The sequence below is a fragment of the Hyperolius riggenbachi genome, chromosome 12 (genome assembly GCF_040937935.1).
Source record: "Hyperolius riggenbachi isolate aHypRig1 chromosome 12, aHypRig1.pri, whole genome shotgun sequence".
In the NCBI taxonomy this organism is placed as follows: Eukaryota; Metazoa; Chordata; class Amphibia; order Anura; family Hyperoliidae; genus Hyperolius; species Hyperolius riggenbachi.
The window spans coordinates 99,246,943-99,267,495 of record NC_090657.1 but is presented as its reverse complement, the minus strand read 5'-3'; the positions used below and the strand labels follow the sequence as shown (position 1 = coordinate 99,267,495).

The following is a 20,553-nucleotide window of genomic DNA, read 5'->3' as shown; positions in this document are numbered from 1 at the left end:
TACTACAATGGATAAGAGAGTGTTGGTAAAATTCTTGATATTCTACTACCACTAACTGAAGCTAATTTTACCATGCGCCTTTTATATAACTGCCACTTGTCTTTCCCACTGCTTTACAAATTCAGAAGCTCAATGGCAGTCAAACAGTGTGAGGTGCAAAACTGCCTGCTCACATCACTTAGGACCTGTATCGCACGTCAAGTAGCTGGATAAAGTCCTGCATCCAGCCCATTCAACTGCATACCCGCAGCACCGTACACATAGTGCCAAACTTGTGACTACTCCCATAGCTCTTCAACTCTAACAATTGAGCTAGTAGGGATACAACCGTTATGGGTTGAGCCCTATTCTTAAAGCGGCTCCGAGATGAAAAACTAACTATAGCAAGCAACTTGTCTATATATCTTATCTAAAGTTTAGATAGTTTAAACAGCAAATCTAGCTGCAAACAGCTTTAATAGAATATGATTATTTCTTCCTGTGATACAATGACAGCAGCCATGTTGTTTGTAAACATTACACAGAGGCAGGCTTATCTGCATCTTGAGCAAAAAAACCTCATCCCCCTCCTCCCCCCCTCTGCCTCTGAAATCTCTGGCTAGTAATACCTCCCCCTCCTCCGGCCCAGACTGAGCTCCCATGAGCCCTTGCTACTGTCTGAAAGTGCCTTGGCTCTCTGAAAACCTGTGGGCGTGGCTTGTTTAGTTAGTAATTAAAACAAAAACAAAAAAGTATTTGGCTTGAGGAATGCCCTATAAACAATAGGAAAGGAACACAACTATGCAATGAGTAAAAGTTCATCTCGGATCCACTAGAATAGAATAGAAATAAATAGGGAAGTAGAGGTCATAGACCTGTTTTAATTACTAGACACAAAAATAGCAGGGAGCAAAGCAACCTCCCCTTGTCTTATTATCAAAAAATCGAATTATTGCGCTGAATACATTTGTAACAAAATCTTTATTGACCAACAATCACTGGTTAAAAACAATTAAAACAACGATGAGGCATGGCCTCCCAGGCTCCAACTATCCCTAATACCAATTATATAAATGATAAGCACTGTAAATATAATATACCGTACTTTTCGCCGTATAAGACGCACTTTTTCTCCCCAAAAAATGGGGAGAAAAAGTCCCTGCGTCTTATACGGCAAAGGCAGGGAATCCCCGACTTCCGAACGCCCGCCGATATGAACCGCGACCCGCCGTCGGGGATTCCCTGCCTGTGGTGCTGCGGTGGCCGTCTCCTTCCTCCCCGCTTCCCTCTACCCACACCTCGGGTCCCCCCTGCGTGTCCTCGGGTCCCCCCTGGGTGAGAAACAGCAGCGCTTACCTTCTCCATCTTGCCCGCAGTGATTGAAGACATCTGGCTTCAGTGGGCGGTTTCCTCTAGTGCCGGCTTGTAATGACGCGTCATTACAAGCCGGCACTGGAGAAAGCCGCCCACTGAAGCCGGATCTCTTCAATCGCCGCGGGCAAGATGGAGAAGGTAAGCGCTGCTATTTCTCACACAGGGAGGCCCGACCCGAGGACACGCAGGGGGGACCGAGGACACCAGGCAACCCGGGGGTGGGGGGGGGGGCAGAGAGCGGACACATGGGGGCAGAGTGCGGACACATGGGGGCAGAGTGCGGACACATGGGGGGCAGAGAGCGGACACATGGGGGCAGAGTGCGGACACATGGGGGGCAGAGAGCGGAGACATGGGGGGCAGAGAGCGGACACATGGGGGGCAGAGAGCGGACACATGGGGGGCAGAGAGCAGACACATGGGGGGCAGAGAGCAGACACATGGGGGGCAGAGAGCAGACACATGGGGGGCAGAGAGCAGACACATGGGGGGCAGAGAGCAGACACATGGGGGGCAGAGAGCAGACACATGGGGGGCAGAGAGCAGACACATGGGGGGCAGAGAGCAGACACATGGGGGGCAGAGAGCAGACACATGGGGGGCAGAGAGCAGACACATGGGGGGCAGAGAGCAGACACATGGGGGGCAGAGAGCAGGGCCATGGGGGCACACAGGAGGACCATGGGGGCACACAGGAGGACCATGGGGCACACAGCAGGTCACTGGGGGCAAACAGCAGGACCACGGGGGCACACAGGAGGACCATGGGGGCACACAGCAGGACCATGGGGGCACACAGCAGGACCACGGGGGCACACAGGAGGACCATGGGGGCACACAGCAGGACCATGGGGGCACACAGCAGGACCATGGGGGCACACAGCAGGACCATGGGGACACACAGCAGGACCATGGGGACACACAGCAGGACCATGGGGGCACACAGCAGGACCATGGGGGCACACAGCAGGACCATGGGGGTACACAGCAGGACCATGGGGGCACACAGGAGGACCATGGGGGCACACAGGAGGACCATGGGGGCACACAGGAGGACCATGGGGGCACACAGGAGGACCATGGGGGCACACAGGAGGACCATGGGGGCACACAGCAGGACCATGGGGGCACACAGCAGGACCATGGGGGCACACAGCAGGACCATGGGGGCACACAGCAGGACCATGGGGGCACACAGCAGGACCATGGGGGCACACAGCAGGACCATGGGGGCACACAGCAGGACCATGGGGGCACACAGCAGGACCATGGGGGCACACAGGAGGACCATGGGGGCACACAGGAGGACCGTGGGGGCACACAGCAGGACCATGGGGGCACACAGCAAGACCATGGGGGCACACAGCAAGACCATGGGGGCAGACACATGGGGCAGACAGCTGGGGGCAGACAGCAGGACCATGGGGGCAGACAGCTGGGGGCAGACAGCAGCACACTGGGGGCAGACAGCAGGACACATGAGGACACCATTTGGGGGAGGCCAGGAGGTCATGTACAAGGTGCTCCTGAAATATGGATGCACCAGGTTTAGTTTTTTGTTTTTTTTCTTGGTTTTTGGCCTCTAAACCTAGGTGCGTCTTATATTCCGGAGCGTCTTATACGGCGCGAAATACGGTATACCTCCTATTGGGCCAATCAAATATGGTGTCACACCATGAGTTTTTGCAGGCATGCAAACCAATGTACATAGCAAGGAAATGAGCAGCGCTACTTAAAAACAGACTAGTGCCTACCTGCAAAAGAGTGCAAGCCCCACTTGTGGGGTCGAATACACACCGAGCATACACATGACCTGTCTACCACTAGAGGAGGATGTTGGTTTCCATTAACAGCTTGCATGCAACCTATTAAGTACTCGTCCCTCCCACTGCGAAGTCAATCCTCCATGGGAGGGGCCTAACACTAACTAAATCCTAACCTATGTATATGCATAGCCTGGGTGCGGCTAATCAAATAAAATCAAAAATTGAAAATTGCGCAAAAGGTGGATCAGCGCAACACCAGGCCGCCTCCGAATGGCCTCCATCAGAGATGCGCTGAGCCCCCCCCAGGAACTACAAACGCACCTTGAACCCAAACAGAAGCTCTGCATATACACCAAAAGCATGGCTGTTAAGTGGGAGCAGCTGACCAAAAAGGTGGCCTGGTGTTGCGCTGATCCACCTTTTGCGCAATTTTCAATTTTTGATTTTATTTGATTAGCCGCACCCAGGCTATGCATATACATAGGTTAGGATTTAGTTAGTGTTAGGCCCCTCCCATGGAGGATTGACTTCTTCGCAGTGGGAGGGACGAGTACTTAATAGGTTGCATGCAAGCTGTTAATGGAAACCAACATCCTCCTCTAGTGGTAGACAGGTCATGTGTATGCTCGGTGTGTATTCGACCCCACAAGTGGGGCTTGCACTCTTTTGCAGGTAGGCACTAGTCTGTTTTTAAGTAGCGCTGCTCATTTCCTTGCTATGTACTAATGTAATTTGTTTTTGGTCAGCTGCTCCTACTTAACAGCCATGCTTTTGGTGTATATGCAGAGCTTCTGTTTGGGTTCAAGGTGCGTTTGTAGTTCCTGGGGGGGGCTCAGCGCATCTCTGATGGAGGCCATTCGGAGGCGGCCTGGTGTTGCGCTGATCCACCTTTTGCGCAATATGCAAACCAATGTGCACGCATGCAAGCTTGTAAGCTGTTGGTGTGGCACTGGTCCAATAGAGACAAATTAATTAAATCAATTAGTCAAATAGACCTGATCTCAAACTGATAATTCTCATTGACTCAAATGAATCTGGTATTGCACCACAAGTATCACAAACACATGCATGTACGCTACATGGGAAATGGTGCAATACTGAGTCAATGGAACCAAAATGATACTATAAAGATTGCTTCTCATTGATTCAAAATAAGTCTAGTGCTACACTCAAGTACAGCAGACACACATATGCATATGTATGTACGCATATTATAAATGATTGGTGTAGCACTTAATCAATGCGAGCAAAAACATCCAAATATACAAATACCTTTTAAATAATATAAATATATATGATTCACATCATAAAATCAGCCAGATAAGGTGCATCTGTGTTAAGGTGACAGTACATGTACAGTATTAAATATACATTAAAGTGCATATTCCATAGATGAAGTTAATGAAGACAAAAGTTAGATAGAAGGGAAGACAATATTTCCAGATATTAAGATCAGATACCACAATGTGCCAAAGAGATGTATATGTGAATGAAAATTGCCTAAAGTGAATATTAGAAGGCCATCAAAAATGAAAAAGGTTGGCAGATGAATGATGAAAGTATCTCACTGTGCAGGTAATGGTACAGATCTGGATGCATGATTTTAGATAACGAGTCTGGTCTAAGGACCTAATCGAAAGGGCCGCACTCCTTTAGTTAGTGGATGCTGGTGCAGGATCCCGATGGCTAAGTAATCCAAACAATCATGGGGACCGCACTCAGACTTGATAGAGATTAATATTAAGCCTATATTGTACCTTCACACACATTAACATAACATCTACCGTCACCACCGACAACCATTTCGGGGGCCCAGAGGGTCCCCTTTCTCAAGGCATAAGCAGACAGAAACACGTGTACACACACACACACACATATTACATATAAATATATACACAGTGCTGCCCATAATTACTTATACCCCTAACAAATTTTTACTTAAAGTTACCTTTATTCAACCTGCAAGTAATTTTTTGAAGGGAAATGACATAGGTGTCTCCCAAAAGATAATAAGACGATGTACAAGAGGCATTATTGTGGAAGAAAAACATTTCTCAGCTTTTATTTACATTTGAGCAAAAAGTGTCCAGTTCAAAATTATTCATACCCTTCATAATCTGTCACAGTCTGTGGGAAATCCAAAGTTCTATACCATTCCAAATAGTCCAAGCTGTTCTAAAGCATCTTACTTACCCTGATTTATTGGGAACAGCTGTTTTAAATCAACAAGTGAAAAACATCAGCTCTCTACAGTTGGTTTGTGGGCAGTCACGTCTAAGACAAAGGAGCTCAGTGAGGACCTGCGGCTGCATATTGTGGCTGCAGGAAAAGGGCTACAAGGCCATTTCTAAATGTTTTCAAGTTCCAGTGGCTACAGTGCAAAGTATTATTTAAAAAATACAAGATGTTCCGCACTGTGGAAAATCTCAGAGGACGTGGTCGGAAGCCAAAAGTGACACCTGTGCTGGCCAGGAGTATAGTGAGAGGTGAAAAAGAATCCAAGGATCACCACCAAGGCCATCCTGGTGAATCTGGGCTCTGCTGGTGGCAATGTCTCAAGACAGACAATCCAACGGACACTGCACACTGCTGGGTTCCATGGATGCAGACCAAGGAGGACACCACTTCTCCAGATATGGCACACAGAAGCTTGCTTGGCCTTTGCAAATGCTCATCTGGACAAAGAAGAAGACTCCTGGTCTTCTGTGTTTTGGTCAGATGAAACAAAAATTGCATTGTTTGGTCACAATGATGTTTCCTTCATTTGGCTTAAAAAAGGAGAAGCCTTCAACCCAAAGAACCCCCCTCCCGCATCAAACATGGTGGTGGGAACCTAATGCTTTAGGGGAAGTTTTTCAGCCAATGGACCAAGGAACCTAATCAAAGTAAATGGCACCATGAAAAAAAGGGCAATACATGAGGATTCTCGATCAGGCAGTCTGCAGAGAAACTTGGCCTTGGGCACCAGTGGACATTTCAGCATAACAATGACCCAAAACACAGAGCAAAAGTGGTGAAGAAATGGTTAGCAGACAACAACAACAATATGTGGAGGGAGCTAAAGATCAGGGTGATGGCAAGAAGACCCTCCAACCTGAAAGATTTGGAGCTCATTGCTAGAGATGAATGGGAAAAAATATCTGTGGAGACATGCAAAAAGCTGGTCTGCAATTATAGGAAGCGTTTGATTGCTGTAATAGCCAGTAAAGGCTTTTCTATTGATTATTGAGAAGGGTATGCATCATTTTGGACATTACACTTTTTGCTCAAATGTAAATAAAAGCTGAGAAATGTTTTTCCACAATAATGCCTTTTGTGCATCGTCTTATTATCTTGAAAACCATTTCAGGTGACTACCTCTTGAAGCTCATCAAGAGAATGCCAAGAGTGTGCAAAGCAGTAATCAAAGCAAAGGGTGGCTACTTTGAAGAACCTAGAATATGACATATTTTCAGTTGTTTCACACTTTTTGGTTATGTACTATTCTTCCACATGTGTTAAAGGGACACTTAAGTCAAACAAAAAAAATGAGTTTTAGGGCTGGTTCAGACGGACGTTTGGAGGAGTCGCGTTCGTTGGCATTGCGGCGGCAATGCGTTCATGCTTTCAGCAGCGTTCGCGTTGCGTTGGGATGCGGTCACATTTTTTCTTCCCCTAGGGGGACATTACCCGTCGCGGTTAATCGCCCCTGGAAGCAACATGTAGCTTCCAGGGGCTCTTTGAACGCCAGTAAAAATCGGGACCCGAACGCCGCGTTCGTGCAAATGCACGTAAAAGCTTGGTACAAACTCTCCCATTCACTTGAATGGGAGCATTTAACGCCAAGCCCCGAATGCTGGCAGTAAACGCTCTGCAAGCGTCCGTCTGAACCAGCCCTTACTCACCTGGGGCTTCCAATAGCCCGCTGCAACTGTCCGGTGCCCTCGCCGTCTCCCTCCGATCCTCCTGGCCCCGCCGGCAGCCACTTCCTGTTTCGGTTACAGGAGCTGACAGGCTGGGGACGCGAGTGATTCTTCGCGTACCTGGCCACAATAGCGCCATCTATGCTACTATAGCATATATCATATACCATATAGCAGCATAGAGGGTGCTAATGTGTCTGGGAATGCGAAGAATCACTCGCGTCCCCAGCCTGTCAGCTCCTGTCACCAAAACAGGAAGTGGCTGCCGGCGGGGCCAGGAGGATCGGAGGGAGACGGCGAGGGCACCGGACAGCTGCAGGGGGCTATTGGAAGCCCTAGGTGAGTAAAACTCATTTTTTTTGTTTGACTTAAGTGTCCCTTTAATTCATAGTTTGGATGCTTTCAGTGTGAATCTACAATGTTCATAGTCATGAAAATAAAGAAAACTCTTTGGATGAGAAGATGTGTCCAAACTTTTGGTCTGTACTGTATATATATATATATATATATACATATAAACATTTTCCACAGCATTCGGTTTACTATTACATTTAATCACTTTGTAGTAAATGCTACCGCACCAATGGTGGTCAGACGTGCAGAGATCAACTCTGGAGTAACAAGTGCTTGCAAACACTCCACAAGATCCGCACCGTCAAATATCCATCTTTATTAATCCATTAAAAAGTTAAAAGCTGTGTAGGTAAGTATAAGGTGACGCACAGGCGTTTCGGGCTGTCTCAGTCCTTTCTCAAACCATCACAGACCCACACATGTGTAGGTAAGTATAAGGTGACGCACAGGTGTTTCGGGCTGTCTCAGTCCTTTCTCAAACCATCACAGACCCACATGAGTCTGTGATGGTTTGAGAAAGGACTGAGACAGCCCGAAACGCCTGTGTGTCACCTTATACTTACCTACACATGTGTGGGTCTGTGATGGTTTGAGAAAGGACTGAGACGGCCCGAAACGCCTGTGCATCACCTTATATTTACCTACACAGCTTTTAACCTTTTAATGGATTAATAAAGATGGATATTTGACGGTGCGGATCTTGTGGAGTGTATTACATTTAATCAGTAAGTTTTTCATTTACCATAAGGTGTATACAGTATAATTACATAAATTTCTTTAACTTACCACCATTGTCTGTTCTCTTAAGTGCCCCTTCCTTATGCGGGCAAAGCTCACATCTCTGTAAACAAGAAGGAAAGGCTAGTTTAGTTAACTTGCTGCGATATCGAGTAACGGCTATTAAAGAAGTGAAAAGGTTAACATTCGCTCCATTATAGCTCTGCTATGTGTCTATAGTAAATTTAGCTTTCTTTACATAAGTCAGCAAATAGTTTTCTTTGCCAATTTTTTTCTATGTTAAATGACAACTATATTTACACATATCTTGTTTTGCCTCCTTAGCCCTCTTTCCCAGGCTACCTTGCCACCTAAGTGCAGCAGACTGTTCAAGTGCACCTGAACTCTTGCAAAGGACAGAAGAAAAACGTCCCTGAATGTATTTAGAGAGTTTAGCCTGTTTAATTCCCCCTCATTTGTGTCTAATCACAACTTGTAATTTGATCCTCCCCGTGTCACATGACTGCCTATGGCAGATAAGCCCTATTTGAAAGCACAGTCTGTAAACAATATGTCTGCTTCCATGAATCAAGAAAGAGAAACAATTCAGATTTATTTTAGGATTTGTATCAGCTGTAACAAAGAAATGTTTTTTGTTTAAGGCTAGTTACACACCAGGACGTTGCGTTTAGGGGACGTTATAGGGCACATAACGTGCCCCTAACGCAACGCCTGGTGCTCTCTGCTGTGGACGTCAGAGTGAGCCGCGTTGTGCAGCTCACTCGGCGTCCGTGATGCGTACTCTTGAACGCATGCAGCATAACGTGGTCCCGCCCGGCCAATCGCCGCACAGAGCGGCCACTCCAGGAAGTAAACACTGCACGTCACTGAGTGCAGTGAATATTAATTAGCCATGCGCCCGGCCGCTCTCCCCTCCTCCCCAACATGACTGAGCATGTGCAAACAGTCTAACGCGGCTTAGCCGCGTAGAACGCACAGCATGCAGCACTTTGCTGCGTTACAATGTAACGCAACGTGGGCAGTGTGAACAGCCCACTTGTGTTACATTGCTGTGCGTTGGGGGAGCATTACAGGCTACACCAACGTGCGCCTGTAACGTCCCTGTGTGCAAGAAGCCTAAAGGTTATTATGCTGTTGTGTATCTTTTAGAGCAGAGAGGAGTTCTGAGTTCAGGTCCACTTTAAATACTGTGATGGGAGCCTGGCAGCCAGAGCAAAGCATACTTATATGAGCTATAAGTCACTCCCTTCAAGCTGCCCTCTAGAGGTCGCTTTTCTGTTTTTCGCTCTAATGGCAAGGCCCAGAATATAATAATAATAATTTCCTTCACATGTCAAGGCAATTAGAGTCAAGGGATGATGCCTCAGGAGGAATTTTATTGGCAAGGTTATTTATAAAAACACTCATTGTTTAACACCACAGTTCAAGCACAGTTTTTATTAATTAGCATTTAACTTAAGGTTATTTTAACTATGCATGAAAAGGCTCTGCAAAAAAATAAACTGTCATTTAAAGCAATAAAGAAAGGTGCAAGTACAGTACTCGCTGCACCAATAGCATATCAGGAAGCATGGTTTCAGACTGAATAGGGGAGTAAGGTGAGCAGGGAGATGAAGATTACTGAGGATAAAATACAGTGCTTCATCGGGTAAAGCTTTATCATGAAGCTTTTTCAGGAGCTTATGTGAGGAGACTATACGTTTGTCTAATATTTGATTGCACTTGGATGTTCTGTATAGCACTTTGGCACTAGCTCGGTTATTAGATGATCACCGACAATGCCCCTGCAAGAGGTGAAACACGTAGGGACTGTTTTAAGTGTTTAGTTTCATTTAGTTCAACCCCTTGATTGTACCTCTAGTGATGGCGTTTGTGGCTCATTGCTACCTCTGACTTGAACTGACAGCCATCATTTACTGACACACAGGGACATCGTGGACCTCAAGGTGTAGTTAAATTCATATGAAGAAAACGTGTCTGAGCAGGGGGTTTAATTGATCAGGTTGTGCTAGTACCGACATTACTGGTGTACAGTACAAAAATGCAGACACACCACACAACAACGCATGTAATTGGCTGAACTTTCACTGATAGTTTCAATGAACATGGGAGACTAAACAGCTTATTTGTGTTGTCTGAACATTGCTGCATTTGATGTAGAATGAGCTGGCGCTGTCTTCTAGTCTTGCTACTTGTATGGTCTTCTGAACTCTAGTAGCACTACAGCAGTGTCAAATGTCATTTCCAGGTGATGCAGACATTGGTAAACATAACAACTTACTCTGTTTTCACTGACTAATGATGCGCCTTTATACATAGATGCTTCAACATGCGCCTCTAAAAAAGAACAAATACAGAATTTAAGATAAAGAAATCATGGAATCCATGTGTATAGCAGTAATGCTATAGTCCATGCTTTGGGGATCTGGTGATTGCCAGACCCTGAATTACTTCTCCTGAGTTGCTACCATTCGGATGGGGGATAGCATTTAGCGCCACCCCGAATTTGTGCGGCAGCAGTGTGAGCAATCATTCGGCTCACCCTATGCCAAAAAGACCTGCACCAAGCTGCCGTGGACGCTGCTGCTGAATGCCGTGGTAGCGATTTTGGTCTGTACTAGTCACCGACCCTGGATCCAGCAAAATAGTCTCAGACCATCACGCTTCCTCTTCTACATTTGACAGTTGATGTCACACACTGAGGAACCAACCTTTTGCCTACTTGATGGCATACAAATATCCTGCATGATTTCTTTATGTTTTTGATTCATCAGTCAACAACACCTTTTTCCAGTTTTTAGTAGTCCATTGGTGCCGCTTTTTTGCTACAACTCAACCTGTAAAACCTGCATCTCAAAGTCTTCTCTTCGCAGTTGAAAGTGACACTTGGTTACTGTCATAACTATTAAGCTGTGCTTGAAGTTGTGCTTCTGTGAGCCGCCTATCACATAAGCTATTGACTCTAAGAAACTTGTCTTCTGATGCTGTTGTAGTTTTGAGTCTACTAGATCTCTTCCTGCCAGAGGTTCCCCCAGTTTCTGAGTGTCTTTTGATGGAAAAGGAGACTGTACGCACTGGCACATTGACTTTTTTTTTGCAACTTCTCTGTAGGAAAGACCTACACTTTACAGTGTCATGATGGTCTGTCTTTCTTTATCTTATCTTTTGTGACTGTTTCAACGGGCAGGGTTCCAATAGATTGACGTAGCGCCCACGTTTTCCCATTATTTAAGAAAGGCAAAAGATCAGATCCGGGAAATTATAGACCTTAAATACATAAAAATTCTCCATAAGGGCTAGTATGCAATTTTGTGTTGCTTCTGACATATTTCAAAATGGTCTTGAAGGTATCTTCGTAATATGTACAGTACTTCCATTTGTACCTTCCTGTGACAGACTGTACTTTATAAGTATTTAAAAGCAGCATAACCTTATTGCTCTGCATTGTGACAGCATCAAGGTATGATGCAGTGGAAATGCTTGGCAGTGCATGTCAAAAGAATACATTGTGTGACAAACCTCCACATCGTCAAACCCCCTTGTGCCAAACTCCTGCAGCTGTCAGAATAATCTTACCCCCAGGTGGTGTTGGCACCCACTTCTGTTCATGTTGGCATTAGAGATTTTAGCACCAGACTTCATTGTAAAGTTGTCTTGGTATTTTAAGATTTTACTGCTTTATCTTTTACTTTTGTAATTGTGGTAGTTTAGGGAAACTGAGGGAATAATGCAAAGTCTGGAGAGAAAATCATTCATTTCTCGAATAGCAAAAGGGGGTTTCAGTAAAACCTTCTTCAAAACAGAAGGAAATACTGTAATTAACAATTCCGACAAAGGCAAAATTGGCAATCCAACATGTAGTTTGAGTTTTTTTGAAATAGTTTATTGAATGGATGTCCCCCTATGATTATGTGCATTATGGTATTCAGCAGGATTTAGCAATTCAGAAGGGAACAACTCAAAACATATGTATGAGCCAGCATCTATAAAGATGGCATGTAAGGAATAATACCTGAGGGAGAACTCTAGAAGGTACTGTTGCATTTCCGAATTTCCAAAACCATATTAATGAGATAGAGATGGGGATAAGTAGGATAGGAGAAGGTGGTCCTGTGGGTGGGATATTGGTGGAAGATGGTTATGATGGGGTGAGAGCTATCCCAGGGGAGGGACTGCATAAACTTTAAAGTAAATGACGAGAAAGTAGCAAACAAAAAAGGTGGCTGTAGATAGTGAGGCTTGGTTCAGGTTTTTCTACTCATCAGATTCTATGAATTCATATCAGATAAACCATTTATACATAAGCTGTTCTTATCGATTATGTGTAGATTGTATCAATTGTTCCATCTGTTGTGTATTCTGTAGATCGGGCCACTACTCTGTGATAGTAGTAGGCACATGGGTGATCTTTAAATGTCGGACTATTAACATCCGTGCCACATGTATTATATGTTTACTAAGGGATTTCTCATATTTTCAAAGCACTTTGTGGAAAAGGTAATATGCACAGTCTGTGGAGATATTCAGGCTTGTAAGTTTTGATATAAATTCCTTCACCGATCTCCAAAAGGGGGTTCGAGCTGGGCAACTCCAGAATAAATGGACGATGCCTCTTTGTTCCTTACAATCCCAGTACCTGGGGTCAGAGGCTGGGCACATTTTATTGAGCTTCTCAGGAGTATAGCATCATTCCATCAAAATGTATTGCCTGGCTCTTACAGCCTCAGGGACATAGAGGCTCTATAAACCGGGATTAGGATTTTTTTTTTGCCATTGCGTGTCTGTGAAGGTATAGCGCAAATCAGACTTTCATCTGAAGCAAATGGGGACAAAAATGTAGAGTGTTGATGCTATATTTTTTTCCTCTTACCTTTGAGATAGAGAAACCCTTGACATCTGTTCATATAGCTCATGAGTAGGCTGCAACCAATGCGGAGGGAGATAAAATGAATGTGGGGTTCTGTGGAAGATTCTGGACATTTCCAGACCCAAATTAGGATTAGCTCTGTATAGAGAATGCTCTGGCGATTTTGATAATGTTCTTACGGTTTTATTTTTAATTAAGGCATTCTCTATTTACCGGTACCTATTCTGGTGAGAGTTACGAAAAAAACTGGAAACCACTTCATACACTAAATCTGATTGGCTGTGTATACTAATCCTTAGCAGGTGGAGCAGTGGTGGGATGTGTCGGCTTATCTGCAGAAAACTACTGGCATTGCTGGGAGAATTTCCAATCTGCCTACCAACAATTAACCCTTTGGCAGCCAATTTATTTAGAGGCTTGCAAGTGCTCCAGGCCAATTTATTTTAGGATATGTTTTTATTTCTTATTTGTTACATTTCCTTGCTTCTAATTAGTACTGCTGTAGTGTGTATTTATGTCCACTTGTCACTAGGGTGCAGTGTGAGACAATAACAGATTGGACTTCTGATTTCATTTTGTATATTTTCTGTTAGTAGAGAGAGATCAAAGCATTCTAAGAATTTACAGCACAGCAAGTTCTGCCAACTGAGGTCAAAAGCAGTGCATTTTTTTCTCAAATTAGATAACTCTATTAAAGCTGTGAATGGTTTAAGAGTTATGCAGCCTTATCTAAAAAGTGTAAGGCAAGCTAATGTTACTTTAACAATTTATTTACACTATAATCGCTCTCACCCTTAACCACTTCGCCGCCCAGGTACAGTATATCTACGCTCCTTTGGACTTCAGTTCCCCGCCCGGAGCGTAGATATACGCACCCCCCGCCGCTGCTGTCCGCGCTCCCGCTCGCACTCCCGCTCATAATCACACCGCCGGCCGCTCACCCGGAGATCAATGAACGGGAAAATCCATTCCCGTTCGTTGATCTAAGCCCCGCAATGATCCGCTGCTTTTCCTCTAAGCAGCACGATCATTGTGAAAAAAAAGAAAACTCTCTCAGCCTCCTAGTACTTCCTCCAAGCGTCCGGAAGGACGCTTGGAGGTCGCATTAAACAAAAAGTTACTGTTGCCATCTTGTGGCCAAATAGTAAAACTACACCCTAAATCATTTTTCACATACAAATAGACTACTTTTACACAAAAAAATTAACTCATTACCTCCCACACTCCCCAATTAATTTTTTTTGTAATTAAAAAAAAAAAAATTACAATAAAAAAATACATAAATAGTTACCTTAGGGACTGGACTTTTTAAATATTTATGTCAGGAGGGTACAACACTGTTACTTTATAAACTATTGGCTTGTAAATAGTGATGGACGCAAAACTGAAAAAAATGCACCTTTATTTCCAAATAAAATATTGGCGCCAAACATTGTGATAGGGACATAATTTTAACTGGTTTATAACCGGTACAAATGGGCAAATACATTTCATGAATTTTAACTACAGTAGCATGCATTATTTAAAAACTATAATGGCGGAAAACTGAAAAATAATGTTTTTTTTCCAAATGTTTTCCTATTTTCCCATTAAAACACATTTAGAATAAAATAATTCTTGGCATAGTGTCCCACCTAAAGAAAGCCTAATTGGTGGTGAAAAAAACAAGATATAGTTCATTTTATTGTGATAAGTAATGATAAAGCTATAGGCGAATGAATGTAAGGAGAACTGAAAGGTGAACATTGCTCGGATGCTGAAGGGGTAAAACCCCTCAGTTGGGAAGTGGTTAAAGGATGCCTGAACTGCAATAGTGTCTGAATCACACACCTGAAACAAACATGCAGTAATCCAGCCAAAAACACCTGATTAACATGCTTGTAGGACCTATGGCTAAAAATATTAGAGGACGAGGCTCAGCAGGACAGCCGAGCAATTTGTATTGTTTAAAAGGAAATAAATATGGCAGCCTCCATATCCCTTTCAGTTCATGCGTGCTTTAAAATGCCAATGCTAGTTTTGTTGAGAACGCAATGCATACAGTTCAGGCCTAAATAATGAAATCAATGGCAAACATTATGGCCTAGTGCACACCAGAGCGGTTCTGTTTGCGATCCGCTTGCGGGTGCGGATCCGCTAGGGTAATGTATTTCAATGGGCTGATGCACACCAGAGCGGGAGGCGTTTTGCAGAAACGCATACTAGCGGGCTGCTGCAGATTTTGGATTGCGGATGCGTTTCTGCCTCAATGTTAAGTATAGGAAAACGCAAACCGCTCTGAAAAACGGCACTTCAGAGCGGTTTGCCAGGCGTTTTTTGTTACAGTAGCTGTTCAGTAACAGCTTTACTGTAACAATACATGAAATCTACTACATCAAAAACGCTTCCCAAAACCGCAAAATGCTAGCTGAAACGCTACATCAGAGGTGGCCTTAGAGTACGCGGGGCCTGGGGCAAAGGTCATATGCGGGCCTAGAGATATATGCTGTGGATACACATGTTGTGGAAGCCCACACTCTGTATAGGTTAGATAGGTAGGTGCCTCCAGTATAGGTTAGATAGGTAGGTGCCCCGAAGTATAGATTAGATAGGTAGGTGCCCTGCAGTATAGATTAGATAGGTGCCTGCAGTATAGATTAGACAGGTAGGTGCCCTGCATTACAGATTAGATAGGTAGGTAGGTACCCTGCAGTACAGATTAGATAGGAAGGTGCCTGCAGTATAGATTAGTTAGGTAGGTACCCCGCAGTATATATTAGATAGGTGCCTGCCGTATAGATTAGATAGATAGGTGCCCTGCAATATAGATTAGACAGGTAGGTGCCCTGCAGTACAGATTAGATAGGTAGGTAGGTGCCCTGTAGTACAGATTAGATAGGAAGGTGCCTGCAGTATAGATTAGTTAGGTAGGTACCCCGCAGTATAGATTAGATAGGTGCCTGCAGTATAGAGTAGGTAGGGTAGTGCCCTGCAGTACAGATTAGATAGGTGCCTGCAGTATAGATTAGATAGATAGGTGCCAGCCTGCACTATAGATTAGATAGGTGCCAGCCTGCAGTATAGATTAGATAGGAAGGTGGCTGTAGTATAGATTAAATAGGTAAGTGCCTGCAGTATAGATTAGATAGGTAGGTGCCTGCAGTATAGGTTAGATAGGAAGGTGGCTGCAGTATAGATTAGATAGGTGCCTGCAGTATAGAATAGATAGGTGCCTGCAGTATAGATTAGATATATAGGTGCCCGCAGTATAGGTTAGATAGGTGCCTGCAGTATAGATTAGATAGGTAGGAGCCTGCACTATAGATTAGATAGGTGCCTGCAGTATAGATTAGATAGGTGCCAGCCTGCAGTATAGGTTAAATAGGTGCCTGCAGTATAGGTTAGATACAGTAGGTGCCAGCCTGCAGTATAGATTAGATAGGTGCCAACCTGCAGTATAGGTTAGATAGGTGCCTGCAGTATAGATTAGATAGGTGCCAGCCTGCAGTATAGATTAGATAGGTGCCAGCCTGCAGTATAGATTAGATAGGTGCCAGCCTGCAGTATAGATTAGATAGGTGCCAGCCTGCAGTATAGATTAGATAGGTGCCATCCTGTAGTATAGATTATATAGGTAGGTGCCCTGCAGTATAGATTATATTATAGGTAGATGCCCTGCAGTATAGATTATATTAGAGGTAGATGCCCTGCAGTATAGATTATATTATAGGTAGATGCCCTGCAGTATAGATTAGATAGGTGCCTGCAGTATATGTTAGATAGGTGCCAGCCTGTAGTATAGATTCTATAGGTAGGTGCCCTGCAGTATAGATTATATTATAGGTAGGTTCCTGCAGTATAGATTATATTATAGGTAGATGCCCTGCAGTATAGATTAGATAGGTAGATGCCCTGCAGTATAGATTAGATAGGTAGGTGCCCCGCAGTACAGGTTAGATAGCAAGGTGGCTGCAGTGCTGGGGAGAGCAAAAACTCACGTGTCTCCGATGCTCCAGCTACCATCTATTTCCTCACCCAGCATCGCATCTGTGTATTGGTAACAGTGCCCTCCTGTGGTGACATGCGGTCACGTCATCATAGGGGGCACTGTTACCAATACACAAATGCTGGGAGAGGAAATAGATGGTAGCTGGAGCATCGGAGACACGTGAGTTTTGCCCGCTCTCCCCAGCACTGCAGAGGGTGCGGGGCCTCCTCAGACGCGGGGCCTGGGGCGATTGCCCCACTTGCCACCCCCAAAGGCCGGCTCTGGCTACATAAAAATAAGAAAAAGCATTTCAAAATCTGCTAGCATTTTGCGGATCTGCTAGCGGTTTTTGGTGTGCACCAGGCCTATTTCAGCTCAATTATTCTGCTTCCACAAAAACAGAGGCACAATGCTTCTACCTGAAACTGGGAGTTAGGCGTGTCAAAGGCCTCAATTCACTAAGCTTATCTCCTGTCTTTAATAACATTTCTATAGTTATCACCATGGTGATAAGGCATGTAGTATTCAGGAAACATTTCACCTCAGGCAAACCTAAAGTTAACTCTTCATAACTCCAGCATTCTAGACAGGCTGTTAATTAACTGCGTGTGAAAATAACTACAGAGGAGGTAACTTAAAGGGACTCCGAGCAGTGCAGAAACTATGGAAAGATGCATATCATTTTAAAGCTCTCTTTCTCCTCTTTCCAATGATATATAAACCTCCGCCCTACGCCTTTTAGTCATTTTAAAGCTCTCTTTCTCCTCTTTCTGGCGACACCTAAATCGTCGCCCAACACCTTTTAGTTTTCTCTATTTTCACGATTGAAATTGCGGCCGCGGCAATTTTAATCGCGAAAATAGCGAAAACTAAAAGGCGTAGGGCGGCGGTTTATATATCATTGGGAGAGGAGAAAGAGAGCTTTAAAATGATATGCATCTTTCCATAGTTTCTGCACTGCTCGGAGTCCCTTTAACTACGGAGGAGGTAACTTAAGGAATGAAGAGATAAGATGACTCTCTCGCTGTGTGGTGGCAAGTTTTCTCTTGCCTTATTATCTCCAGCATGATCTCAGTGAATTGAGGCCAAAGTTTGAGTCCAAAGATTTGTGCATCAAGGATGTACTATTTATAACAATTTAATATTGGATGTGGAATTTTCCTTTCATTTATCCAGCTGCTAAAGAAGGGTAGCTTGTGCTGCACATTTCTCGGCCCTGATTTCAGGGTTTTCCATTTTGTTCTACTCCATCCTGTGAGGAAACAAGTGGCGGTGACATGCAGAATGGATGGGAAGCTTAGAAAGCATGCTGGCAGGAGAGAGGCTGGCCCTTGCCAGAGCAGCTTTAGAAGGAATCAAGAAAGGATGAACAGAAGCATTAGCTTCTTTTCTTCATGCACGTCATGTAGACAGACCCTTCTGCCAAGAAACACGTGTCAGAGTGCCAGCGTTTAAAAATAAAGAAAGCCCATGTTTGTTTGTAAGCCCTCATATTCTCCATACGTTACATGAAGTGCTTATTTACAATCTCAGGAGCAGAATTCCGCTTATTTCTGCAGTACCACCACAGGGATTCTGGAGAAGCTAGAAGGTTCCTCATACATAGCAATGTAACATATTTGGAGGTAACCTGTTCAAATTTATGGGCGCATAAGATTTTCTGCTTGGCAACAGGCGTAGTAGCTATTGGAATTTCTTGTAATATAGAGCCCACAGTACAAATATAAAGAACTAGTGGCAAGTGTAATTAAAGAGGTAATAAAGTTGATTCTAAATCAAAATCCTTTTCAGTGTTTGAAGAACTTTAAAGAGCAACTTTAAACGCACATGTTGTCTGTAGTCCTGTGTTGGCATTAAGTGACACAACTGTAAAATTTAAAATATGTGCAAACATATACAAATAAGAAGTACATTTTTTCCAGAGTAAAATGAGCCATAAATTACTTTTCTCCTATGTTGCTGTCACTTACAGTAGGTAGTAGAAATCTGACAGAAGTGACAGGTTTTGGACTAGTCCATCTCTTTATATGGGATTCTCAGGGATATATTTATTTTCAAAAGCACTTAGTGAATGGCAGTTGCTCTGTCCAACTGCCAAAAAACTGTGTAGGGAGCATGGAAGCTGGCCAGCATCACTGTTTCAATCCTTTTTTGGGAATATCTTTATAAAAAATAAAAGCCTTGCTGAGAATCCCCTATGAAGAGATGGACTAGTCCAAAACCTGTCACTTCTGTCAGATTTCTACTGCCTACTGTAAGTGACAGCAAATTTGGAGAAAAGTAATTCATGGCTCATTTTACTCTGGAAAAAATGTACTTATTTGTATATGTTTGAACATATTTTAAATGTTACAGTTTTTCGCTGTAGTGCCCCTTTAATAAGTTGTATTTCAGGTGAGCGCCTTGGTTAAATGTTGTAAAATACCTAATTAAAATAACCTGTTCAGGAACCTCTTTAACAGACTTCCAGAGCTAGAGTAGGCAGTGCCACTCCTCCTTTCAGTCTTAAAAAAATATTCTTATATTGCTCCTTTTGTTGGAGAAGTCAAGTGGCCAAACTGTAGAAGCAAAATGGTTTGACCTTGTGGATTAGAGAGGCCTCACTTGAGCGTTGTACACAAGTACAAGGCATGTTGCCCAGCAGGGATCGGAACCTGATCCCTTGAGAGACATTGCAAGGGTGATGCTGTATAGACATGTCACTATGCGGGGGTAGAGGGCTAACGTAATGGAGGGGGTGTAAGAACAGGTGTGAGCCAGGTGAGTGAGAAGAACAATGCTCTCGGACGAAGTGATGCACCAGGCTGATCCCTGGCCACACACGTGACTACACAACTGACTGTAGTTACAGTCAGGTCCATAGTTACTGGGAGATTGACACAATTCTAGCATTTTTGGCTCTATACACAACCACACTGGATTTGAAATGAAACAAACATGGTGTGCAGGTTGTCAGCTTTAATTTGAGGGTATTTACATCCAAATCAGGTGAACGGTGTGGGGATTAAAACAGTTTGCATATGTGCCTCCCACTTGTTAAAGGACCAAAAGTAATGGGACAGAATAATAATCATAAATCAAGCTTTCACTTTTTAATACTTGGTTGCAAATCGTTTTCAGTCCATTAAGTTGTATATTCAGTTCCTGCTTGTTCTTGGGGCATTTTCCCATCATCTTTGTCTTCAGCAAGTGAAATGCATGCTCAGTCGGATTCAGGTCAGGTGATGGACTTGGCCATTGCATAACATTCCACTGGATTAGCTGCATGCTTGTTCCTGGTGTTATTCAGGCACAACTACAGCCAAATAGATCAGCAGGTCTGCCAGGAAACTAAAAGTAAATAAATTTGGCAGCCTCCATATTCCTCTCATAGCAGAAGTGCCAACCTCCATTCCTGTCCTTTACCACAATTCACTACCTATATGGCCAGAGCACACTGAAGCCGGGCATGTAGCTGATCTAGGTGAACATCCCTAAACTACTGGATCCCCACTTCCTTTAGGCACTGCAGTGCCAATGCTGTTGTTGTCTACTCTACGTACTATATCCACATGTAATAATATATCAAATTACTTGATTTCATGAGCAACAGAAGTTTTATAATAA

General features: G+C 44.0%; 1 protein-coding gene across 3 annotated transcripts in view; it reads right to left on the bottom strand.

Moving 5' to 3' along the window:
• The window catches only part of MLLT6 (MLLT6, PHD finger containing), a 119,260-nt gene that overhangs the window by 58,233 nt on the left and 40,474 nt on the right, over positions 1-20,553 (bottom strand). For all 3 annotated transcript variants that reach the window (XM_068262709.1, XM_068262708.1, XM_068262710.1), the window contains exon 3: positions 8,162-8,216. In XM_068262709.1, coding sequence (XP_068118810.1) covers positions 8,162-8,216 — 55 coding nt within the window. The remainder of the gene's footprint in view (positions 1-8,161; positions 8,217-20,553) is intronic.